Here is a 10,697-nt window from a genome sequence, read left to right as displayed (position 1 = left end):
CTGATTTAACTGTTACAGGCAAAGACTGCAAATCCTTTACCCTAGGCTCTTCTTCACTGCAATGGGGTATGTATTATTGCCACTGTCCAAAGGAATGGATTAGCGACCGCGCTTGGTCGCTGGGCGGCCTGGGCATCTCCATCCCATCAGGTGTGCAGTGTGGTAAGAACTGGCGAGAGCAGAGCCAAGAAGTGCGGAGAAGCATGCTGCCCAGAACTTGGGAGCAGCAGCACGACCTAGGCCTAGGTTATCTTGTTTAAACCACATGCCCAACTTGACGATGTCATGCGGGTGATGGGTATAGTCCGCACCTGCCTACAGCACATATTACACGGGGGCCAAGAGCCAGAGTTACATCTGGGGCCTTCTCAGCAGAGGGCCCGGGGCCGCATTGGAAGAAGTTTAAATGTTGCGCCTCTGGAGCCGCACAATATGGACGTCGAGGTGCGGCGAAGCCTGCGGCAAGTGGGGAGCAAGCCGCCAAGCGACGGAGGTGTTCCCCGCGATCACCTTGCCAAATGAACGACAGATCATAATCCAGACAAAGAAAAACGCCGAACCCGCTGAGGCCAGTTGCCAAGTTTCCATCGTTTAGGTCAGGCCGTTCGTCGGACAACAAACTCCACCAGGCGTCTAGGGCTCTGGGCCAAGTCAGTCTTTATCCCGGTTTTAAAAGGGCCGGGGGCGAGCGCGGGCGGGCGAGCGCGGGCTAGCGCGGGGCAGGCAGCTTGTCGTCGAATTCCCTCCCGTGACTATCCAGAAAAGGCGGTTGGACAGCGAATTCCAATGATTTGCGTAACGAGATGCCCGAAAGAAATGCCCAGCAAATCCCCAAAAAAGAGCGAGAGGCGGGGTTTGGCATGTGAGAAGAGACACTCTCTCGTCTGGTAATGAGCGATGACCATTTTCCCCTGGCACTTGTTCTTGGACAGCTGCAGGTTGTGTGCGGTTCAGCCAGTCACATCAACTCAAGCAGGCGGCTTGTCCAGCTAGCGACTTGACAAGCTGCTGGGCGGCGGTATTGGGGGTGCCTTGCTGCGGGCGTTGCGGGTGAGCCAAGTCGGCCGTCCTGCTCGAAGGGGCTAGTCACTCGGAGTCGAGAGGATGGTGTGGTGGTGGGTGCCAGGCTTGCTGTCGATAGCTTTGTTTCCGCGCCCACACCTCCCTCTGGGGTAGCAGGGGGGTGGCGACCCGGGATTCCTGGACGTTATCACGGGAACCGACCGACGATCCACTGCTTGCGAGCTCCCAGGACCCAGAGAAGAGAGGTTGAGAGGAACCGGACTGTGCCAGCAGCTCTTTTTATTTTTTTTTTGCCAAGCCTACCATGCGATCCCTGTCTTGCGTTTGCGCGGATGCTCGCTCTACCTCTGCCTCTACCTCTGTTTGCCTCTGGCTCCGTTACCAAGTGTAAGTGGCCAGCCCTTGTCTCTCTCTTCCCGGACACACCCTTTCTCCCTCGTGGGCCCTTTCTCCGCTTGCCGATCCCCAGTCTTCTAATTATAAGCTCGCCGTTTCCCTCCCGCCCTTGGATTCAGGCCTGACCTCGACTCTGTTTCTCACACTGAGTTGATCCCGGTTATCGTCGACTTGGGATAGTGTCACGGGACCTGACTCGCTTTGAGATTTTTCGACTGTCGATATTCGGTACAAGAACACAACCGCCACCATGAGCGAACTAGACAAGGCCAATGTCGTCCAGGAGGAGCGCGTCGAGAAGGCACCCAGGAAACGCGGATGCGTCGGCCACTGCCTGAAGTTCTGGTGGGCGTATCTGCTCGCAATTGTCCTGATAGTGGTTATCGTGGTTCCCGTCGTGTAAGTCGCGGCATGCCGCCAAGAAATGCGCATATGTACACGAATAAATATACTAACCAAAGGATCGCAGCCTTCTTGTCGCCATTCCCAAGATCGCCCAGTCCAAGCTCGACGAAGCTGAGCTCACCCTTGACGGCCTCATTGTGTCCAACACGCAAACCGAAAACGTGACCATCGCCCTGAACACCACAATCCGCACCGACGGCTCAGTGCACGCTACCATTGAGGCTTTCCTGGGAGACATGTACCTCGAGGACAAGGAGCCCCACGTCTCGTTCGCCACCCTCCAGTTCCCCGAGACCACGGCCGACGCCTTCCAGACTGTCAACATCAGCCAGTTCCTGCCCATCGAGAACCTCCAGGCCCTCACCGACTTCAACACCTGGCTGCTGGCCAATGAGTCTTTCCGCGTCACCGTCAAGGGCGACACATATGTCCGGGTCAAGGGCATCGCTAGGCGGTATCCCGTCACTTTCAAGAAGACACTCACGTTGGCCGGTAAGCAGTCCCAGACGTGCTCACAAACCATGACTGGGTTGTTTGACTAACTGTTTATCCGCCAGGCCTGCAAACCTTCAAGGGCACATACGTCACCGACACCAAGATTGCGCTCCCCTCGACTGGACCTGTCTTCACGGGCACTGCGCACATTCCCAACCGCTCAGTCGTGACGTTCGAGCTTGTAAGTTTCCGCTCTGGTGTTACTGCACAGCTTGTCGGGCAGACCCACTGTCAGTTGAGAGTGTCGAGTTATTAACACGTACCTCTAGGGAAATGCCACTTTCTACAACTACCTGCTCGGCCAAGATGTTGGTGAGGTCTACCTTGACAACGTTATTCTCCGTCCCGGCAACGACAACCAATTCTTCCTGAACTCGACCATCCAGCAGAACCCCGTCATTTCAGCCTTGCAGGAGAAGCCGTACTGCGACACCACCAAGGGCGTCATCCCCTTCCAGCTCCGTGGCAAGACCGTCTTCAACCACGGCCAACCGCTGCCCTACTTCGCCGACGCCCTTGGAGCCACCAACCAGACTATCGATCTCGACGTCGGTGGCACCCTGTTCAACTCGACTGGCCTGAAATTTAACTGCAGCTCCACCTGATTCTCTATTTTCGCAAAACAACCTACCCACCATCTCGCAAGGCTTGAGAGAGAGGAGGGATACGCGACTGGCGTCTTGATGACCGAACCCCCTCCCCCAACAGCATAACCCATTTTTGCGCGCCATTTCTGTGTTAATAATTCGCCCACATCTTTTTTTTTCCTTCTTTTCTTCCCATCTGTGTCGTTGAGCCGACCAAGTTGGGCCTGTGTGGTGGTAGTGGAGAAGTACGGAGGGAAAGGAAAACGATTTGTTGTGGAGATGAGGATACCATTACGTACGGGGTGGATGGACAGAAGGCCCCGGCAGTCGAAAGAGTCCGGGCGGAGCATGTCGAATGGAGTTGGTTCCCGGTTTGGCATCAAGGAGGCACCCTGTTTTTCTTCTTTTTTTTTCTATCTGCGCAATACCACATACATAAACACGCAGGAAGAGCTTCCCGGCTGTGTGCCTTTTTACTTACGCACGCGCCGCCGCCGCCGCCGCAAAAAAAAAGAGAAAAAAAAAGTTATATAAGAATTAATTCGAGGAATGACTGTCAGGGACCATCATTACTATATTTTCCCTTGCCTACCTTATTCTGTAGTGTCTATTCTAATATCCAACAACCCCGTTGCCAGGCCCAGCCACCTCTCTCCTCCAAATCCTTACCTGAATATTCTCATGAACTAGGACCGCGACAAGGAAAGCCAGTCTATATGCTAGCCCCGCAGCCAGTCTATCCATAATTAATCTGCACAGTACCCGACATACCGGTCCACCTTCACACTGCGCGTCGCTCGCGTTCTTTTCTTGAAGCCTGGTCCTCAACAAACATTTTTTTTATTTCTTCTCGATAGGCTCCAGCGCGTGGCACTAATGCATCTTATCTCCAGCCCTCCCTGTCCTGTCATGTCATGTCATGTCAAATCCTGCCCTACTACTGTAGCTAGCCAGCCTCCGGGGCGGAATTCCACTCCCATCCTTGTTTGTGCCTGCCAGCACTTCCTATACCTCCGCTAGGCACTCACTCCGTACTGCAGCGGATCTGATTCCCCGGCAGACAGAGAGACTGCCGAACGGACCCGTACATCAGCTGTCGGGAACATAGTAGGAAAAGGGAGAAAAGGAGATTCTAAGCTCCGTCCCAGCTGTGGAAGTTGCTCCTCGAGTAGACGAAAGCAAGCACAAGACAAACTCTGTCCCGGACCTGCGGAGGACGCGTTAGGCAAGCTTACACGACGTGATATGTGTATGTTTATATGTGCATATATATCATGAAATGCTCCGTGTCTCCCCAACTCTGTGGCTCCGTTCTCCGTGCTCCATGCCCATAGCTTCGCGATACTTAGATGAGGTAGTTAGACGCTGCTCACAAGAATTGGGATGCAGGTATGGTACATGGCTCCGCGATAGTCGGTTAGTTGATGTGGCTAGACGCCGTTCTCAATCATCGGGATGCAGGCAAGGCACCAATGCTGCGAACATGAAAGGGGGTATCATTTTTTTTACATTTTTGTACACAAGTCAGGTACATCTTTGTACATTACAGCAGAGAACAAGAAAAGAAACGGAAAAGAGTTGCCAGATCTGCCGTCCCATATGCAGCATACCATCTCATGGCCAGAGCGCACACGCATGACGTAATTCCTGTGAAATGGGTGGGCTTTCATGTCCTTGCACAAAAAAAAAAGCAATGTCCGCAGACAGCTAGGGAAGAAATGGCCGGGCCGAGATATCTTGGTTTCCCTTTCCTTCCCTTTCCTTCACACGTCGAACCTCGTCTTGCGCTTGCCCGTAGCCGTCGGGAACGAGACCCCTTCGGCGGCGGGACCACCACCCGGCGTGCCTCTCCACGAGGGTGCGCCAGCAGCGACAAAGTCGAGGGGCTCGCCGCGGGGCCGCTCGCGGTCCTTGGTGCCGCGCTCCTGGGCCTTCCTCAGCGGGCCGCGGTAGGCCCAGGCGGGGAACGCGGCGGGGTCCCACAGGGCGGGTGGCAGCGTGGTGGCGTACTGGGCTGTGGTTGACTCAGACGCGGACTCGGTCGTCGTCGGCACGCCCGTAAACTCGAGCAGCTTGTCCATCAGGGCCGGGTTGCGCATCGCGCTCGACGTCGCTAGCTGCTCGTTGAAGTGCTTGCCGCGCGTGCGCTTGAGCCGCAGGAACTCGTCGAACCGGGCCGTCAGCGCCGCTGCTGCTGATGACTCGCCGGACGACGAGGGCGAGCCCGGCGGCGACGGCGGGATTACCATGTTTGCCACGGCTGGCAGCGTCAGGTCGCGGATCAGCGCACGCCGCGCCGTGTACGGCGACCGCGGCGGCTCCTGGGCGGCACCGGCGGCGGCGGCGGCGGCGGACGGGTCCGAGATGTCGTCGAGGAAGCTCATGTCGACGTCATCGTCGGCGAGGGTGCCAGCGGAAGCGGAGGCGGTTGCTGTGTCTGGAGGTGGACGCGCAGGACCGAGAGTGGGACCCATCACCGGGCCTAGTTCTGGGCCTTGGGTTTCTGTCGGCCTGGGGGGTCCTGTCGCGAGTGTGGGCGCGGGGCGGGGTGGTGCTTGTGTGACTGTGTAGACTAGACGGTCAGGTCGGGCTGGCTCAAACTCGATGGTTCAGATTGAGCGAGCCGGCACCACTAACCTTGTGCTGTTTGGGGGTTTATTTTTGGTGATGGCGGTGTTGTAGACTTTAAACCCAATTTCAGCATCCTCTCATGAAAATTAGATGAATATGGGACCATTCTCACCTGTGTCTCTGTCTCGTTCTCGTTCTCGTTCTCGTTCTCGTTTTGGTCGAGCCCGTCCTGCGACTTGTCGTCCTCATCGCTGCTGTCGTACTGCACCAGTCCCATATTTCCAGACCAGTCACTCTTGCCTCTTAGAGCACAAAGAAGCGATTTTGGGATGTCTTGCGTTTTCGGGTTGTTAGCGAGGCTGCAAGGCTGCGGATTTGGTGAGTGTGCTGATTAGGTTTAGGTGAGAATGACGGCTGTCACGTGCAGTGAGCGTGTCTTTTCAAGACGGGACCACTCCAAAAGAATATACTGCCTCAGGCACCAGTGCGCCTGGACCACTGCCTGCAGTACACCCTGGCTGGCAGCCTCCAACCAGGAAGGCAGCACTGCGGACGCGAAGCCAGCTCCAGCCTCAATCCACCGCCCAACTTCGAGCTCCAGCTTCCAACAACGTAATACACCATCACCGCATCCCATCCGTTTGCGACCACCAATCCACCACCGCGAGCCAGATCGAGACAAAGACACATCTCCGAACCCTCAACCCCTCTCCCAATTTAGGGTCCCCGAAAATATAAAAGCAGCCATGGATCACCGCCCGCAAGCCTGGGGTCGTGTACGTTGTTTGGCCCTCTCCTCCATCCATCGCAGGCAGGCAGGCAGGCAGCTTGCTGACATGACATGTGTCGAATGCGCATCTAGCCCAGAGACGACGTGTACGGCGCCTACGACTACTCGTATCTACAGTCGGGCGGGCCGAAGCAGATGACACAGTCGCCCGTGGTGACGGGCACGTCGGTGATTGGGATTAAGTTCAAGGACGGCGTCATCTTGGCGGCTGACAACCTGGGTACGTCCGCCCCTCATCCCCTTTTCCCATCCTATATATCTCCATAATAAACTGACCCCCCCGGGCACACAGCATCCTACGGCTCGCTGGCACGCTTCACGGATGTCAAGCGGCTGCGGGTGTTCCTGGGGACGTCGGTGGTCGGCTTCGGCGGCGACGTCAGCGACATGCAGTACCTAGACCGGCACCTGAACGAGCTAGCGATCGACGAGTCGTACGAGGGCGGGGGCGCGCAGGAGGAGCACGGTGAGAAAGGCAAGCTGAACGCAGCGAACCTGCACACGTATCTGCACAAGCTCATGTACCGGCGGCGCAACGACTTTGACCCGCTGTGGAACCAGGTGCTGGTGGCGGGGCTCGACGCGGCCGGCAAGCCGCACCTGTCGTCGGTCGACCTGCGCGGCACCGCCTTCACGTCGCCTTCCTTGGCCACGGGCTTCGGCGCCGCCCTCGCCCAGCCCATCATGCGCAAGTACGCCGCCACCGAGGAGGACGCCGCCCGCCTCACCCGCGACCAGGCCGTCAAGGTCGTCCAGGATTGCATGAAGGTCCTCTACTACCGCGACGCCCGCTCCCTCGACAAGTACAGCATCGCCGTCGTCACAAAGGACGGCGTCGAGCTCAAGGAGGACGAGCAGCTCGAGAAGCAGAGCTGGGCCTTTGCCGAGCAGATCCGCGGCTACGGCACCCAGACCGTCTAAGATGGGCGGACGAAATGATGCATGTTGGAGCTACGAGTGAATCGGAGTCTACGGGGGTGAGGACTAGTGGGTTCAGGCCATCTCTGGAGTTTCAGGATCACCGCGGTGCTATAGACTCGAGAGCTGCCAGTTGCGCCAGCTGGAGCGCCAAGACGTTGGGCACGCCATGACTTTGTGAACTTGAATGGCAATCTAGATAGAGAGCGGTTACGATACGACCGAAGCAGCCTACGGTAGCAAGGCTCATGTAATTTTAACACATCAGACATGGGAACCGGCGTTCACTCCTCGTCCTCGATGCATGTCGTGTTGTGAATATGTACTTGATATGGTCTGTTTTTTGCAAGCCACTATTTTGACACGTTCCTTATTCCGTCTAAGAGGTTGCCGTGTCAAAGAAAAGCAAATAACCGCTGAACCATGAATATCCTCCGCTCGCTGTGCTACCTGCGCCTTTACTTTCCTTGCCAGTTCCCTCTCCTAAACAATTCCTGTTGGGCGGTAGACAAAAAATACTAGTACAAAGATGCTTAGGCATTACCACCGAGTCAAAATTCGCCGTGTCGTTTTTCCCGTCGGTCCTCCACCCAAAAATTTAGCTGACAACACCTCCGAAGACATTGTGTAACTTACTCCACCGTCACAGACTTAGCCAGGTTGCGTGGAAAGTCCACATTAAGGCCTTCCATGACAGCGAGCCAGTATGCAATGAGCTGGAGCGGGATGACGTTCAAGATGCCCTGCAGGACGTCGACCGTCTTGGGAACCTCGATCCTCTCGGCCTGGTTGACCTTGAACTCCTCGTCGCCTGTGTTGCAGATCACAATCGGTTTGCCACCGCGAGCAATAACTGTTAACAACAGAGGTTAGAAAACGTGTCGCAAAATGAGGGCAGACGTGGGGAAACAAACCTTGCTGGTAGGCATTCAGACTCTTCCTAAACAAGTCGTCACGAGTCAAGATCATGATGATGGGCAGGTTCTCGTCCACCAAAGCTAGCACACCGTGCTTGAGCTCACCGCTCATCACCGCCTCACAGTGAAGGTAGCTGATCTCCTTTATCTTGAGCGCGCCCTCCAGCGCTGTGCTGTACTGGCTGCCACGGCCTAGAAGCAGCAAGCTCTTCTGGTCTTTGAACATGCGAGTGCACAAATCCTTGATCTTCTGGTCTTGCTGCAGGATCGACTGGATCTGGCCGCTGATGTTGCCCAGTCCCTCCATGATCTCCTCACGCCGCTTCTGCTTGGAGGCGCGGTCCTCACTAAGCGACAGCGCAAACATGACCATGGCGATGAACTGTGATGTATATGCCTTGGTCGACGCGACACCGATCTCGGGTCCCGCGTTGACGTGCACACCACAGTGGGTCAACAGGGAGATGGACGAGCCAACGACATTGACAATGCCAACCGTCAGCGCTCCGCGCTCCAGGCAGTACCGCAACGCTAAAAGCGAGTCTGCCGTTTCACCCGACTGCGAGACGAAGACGCACGTGTCATCGCGGAAAACGGGCGCCTGGCGATCGAGGAAATCGGAAGCCAACTCTACGGCGATGGGTATCTCGGCGAGCTCTTCGAATACACCTCGTACAGCCATGCAGCTGTGGTATGAGGTGCCACAGGCGATGAAAATGATGCGACGGCAGCGACGGATAGTGCTAATATAACTCCTAAGCCCACCTAGCGTCACTGCCTTGTTGGCAACATCAAGACGACCGCGCATCGTGTTGACGACCGACTCGGGCTGCTCGAAAATCTCCTTTTGCATGAAATGGTCGAACTTGCCCTTCATGATCTCCTGCAGCTCGAGCTCGAGCGTCTGGATGGTTCGCACGTTACTGCTGCCATCGGCCTTCTTCAAGCGGTGGATGTTCAGAGATCCCTCGTGAATATGCGCAATGTCATCATCCTCAAGGTACATAACCTTCTTGGTGTGTTCAACAATCGCCGACGGGTCCGAAGACAAGAAGAACTCGGTGGGCATCGGCATGCCGTCGTCTGTCATAAAGGCACGCGACTGTGAGCGGTGGAGCAGCGACTTGTCGGCGGCGCCCAGGAGACCGTTAGGGGAAAGAAAATTGCCGCCAGAAGATGCAACCGTCTTCTTGAACGCGACGTTTTGAGCCGCCGTCTCTGCGGGCAGAGGGGCGTTCTCGTCGGCGTATTCGACATCAACGAAATCCACCTTCATGCGCTTCTGGGTCTTGACACCAATAACGAGGGGAGAGCCCTTGCGGGCAGCAATGACCTCGTGGGGGAAGTGCACGCTCTTGATGAGGAGACCGTAGGCGCCCTCGAGCTCGTTAATGACGGCCTTGGCGAGGTCGGTGAAGCCCACGTTGGGGTGTTGGTCGAAGAGGTACTTGGCCAACTTTGCGATGCACTCGGTGTCTGTCTCGGTCTCGAACCGGAAGCCCTTGCTCTCGAGCAGAGTCTTGAGCTCTTTGTAGTTTGTAATGATGCCATTGTGGACAATGGCGAACTCCCACTTGGGGTCCGATCTGCAACGAGCTTGTCAGCGACATTCCTGGGTGCTTCCACCTCACCGAGCAACGGGGAGGGCGTCACTGTCTCTCGGCTCTTGTACGTACCTGTGGGGGTGGCAGTTGATGCGGGACGGGGGGCCGTGTGTCGCCCAGCGTGTGTGGGCAATTCCGCAGTGTGAATCGTAAACCTTGGTGAGGTCGACTTCGGACTCGGCGATGAGCTGCTTCAGCTTGGCCACCTTACCCACCTCCTTGAAGGCAAGCACCTCGTTCTTCTTGTCTCCATCGATGGCGAGACCGGCAGAATCGTACCCACGGTACTCGAGACGGGAGAGACCTAAATTGCCGGGAGGCCATACGTCAGCTAGTGTAACTATGAGAGCGGAGTCCAACCTCAACTAGGCTCGTCTGGACGAGTTTGCGGCGCCCCTAGAGTTTTGGCGGTTGAAGTGGCCGGGAAAAGCCCCTCCAACCAGGAGCCGTGGCCGCGCACGCGAACGTACCGTTAATAAGAGTGTCGATAATGAACTTGCGGTCCTTTTCCACAAGGTAATTGACGTAACCGAAAATTCCACTGTAACAAGAAGTGCAGTGTTAGCCCATATCACACTCCTCTTTCCGCAATTGCAGCTTGCAGCTGGCCGCGTCAGCGCAGCGTTCCCTTTGCCCGCCCGCTGCCATTGCTCCTCGAGCTCGCCGTCACCGTCGGTTCCCCCGCCCAGCCGCAGTGCGTTAACTCGGAAAGGAAAGCTCTGCGGCGGCTTGTTGTGTGGACTTGGCGGTGGAGAGAGGGGCAAAGGCAAAGGCAAACACGGCGGGGTGAAGAAAGGCAAAAAAAGTAGGGCGGTACATACCACATGTTGACGGACCAACCAGCAAACGACGGGATGCAAAAAAAACTCTGTTGCTAATGCGGATGCAAAACGGGGGTATCAATGGAAAGCGATGCAGCAAAACCCCAAAGTTGCAGACAGCGAGCGAAAGTTTGCAATGTTGGTTGTTGAAATGGGTCCTGGAAAGGTTG

General features: G+C 56.3%; 4 protein-coding genes across 4 annotated transcripts; 2 read left to right on the top strand and 2 right to left on the bottom strand.

Annotated features, from left to right (window-relative positions):
• Positions 1–1,669: 1,669 nt before the first annotated feature.
• On the top strand, positions 1,670–2,924 carry B0T26DRAFT_646605 (uncharacterized protein; the record flags this gene model as incomplete). Its single annotated transcript, XM_060437825.1, has 4 exons — positions 1,670–1,818; positions 1,889–2,316; positions 2,382–2,500; positions 2,589–2,924. 4 exons carry the CDS (start codon positions 1,670–1,672, stop codon positions 2,922–2,924), a joined length of 1,032 nt encoding a protein of 343 aa, XP_060295724.1.
• A 1,263-nt stretch (positions 2,925–4,187) lies between these two features.
• On the bottom strand, positions 4,188–5,206 carry B0T26DRAFT_707726 (HCNGP-like protein-domain-containing protein). Its single transcript, XM_060441867.1, has one exon. It carries the CDS (start codon positions 5,153–5,155, stop codon positions 4,670–4,672), a length of 486 nt encoding a protein of 161 aa, XP_060295723.1. The 5' UTR covers positions 5,156–5,206; the 3' UTR covers positions 4,188–4,669.
• A 767-nt stretch (positions 5,207–5,973) lies between these two features.
• On the top strand, positions 5,974–7,480 carry B0T26DRAFT_707720 (nucleophile aminohydrolase). The gene is made up of 3 exons (XM_060441866.1): positions 5,974–6,253; positions 6,340–6,487; positions 6,560–7,480. The coding sequence occupies exons 1-3, from the start codon at positions 6,224–6,226 to the stop codon at positions 7,186–7,188; spliced, it is 807 nt and encodes a 268-aa protein (XP_060295722.1). The 5' UTR covers positions 5,974–6,223; the 3' UTR covers positions 7,189–7,480.
• A 337-nt stretch (positions 7,481–7,817) lies between these two features.
• Positions 7,818–10,532, bottom strand: B0T26DRAFT_740540 (uncharacterized protein; the record flags this gene model as incomplete). The annotated part of the gene is made up of 5 exons (XM_060443856.1): positions 7,818–8,038; positions 8,100–9,688; positions 9,779–10,010; positions 10,177–10,247; positions 10,528–10,532. 5 exons carry the CDS (start codon positions 10,530–10,532, stop codon positions 7,818–7,820), a joined length of 2,118 nt encoding a protein of 705 aa, XP_060295721.1.
• Between the last annotated feature and the right edge of the window lie 165 nt (positions 10,533–10,697).

Source organism: Lasiosphaeria miniovina (genome assembly GCF_030549165.1).
Source record: "Lasiosphaeria miniovina strain SMH2392-1A chromosome Unknown B0T26scaffold_4, whole genome shotgun sequence".
In the NCBI taxonomy this organism is placed as follows: Eukaryota; Fungi; Ascomycota; class Sordariomycetes; order Sordariales; family Lasiosphaeriaceae; genus Lasiosphaeria; species Lasiosphaeria miniovina.
The sequence above is the reverse complement of the archived record's forward strand: the minus strand, read 5'-3'. Positions and strand labels throughout refer to the sequence as shown.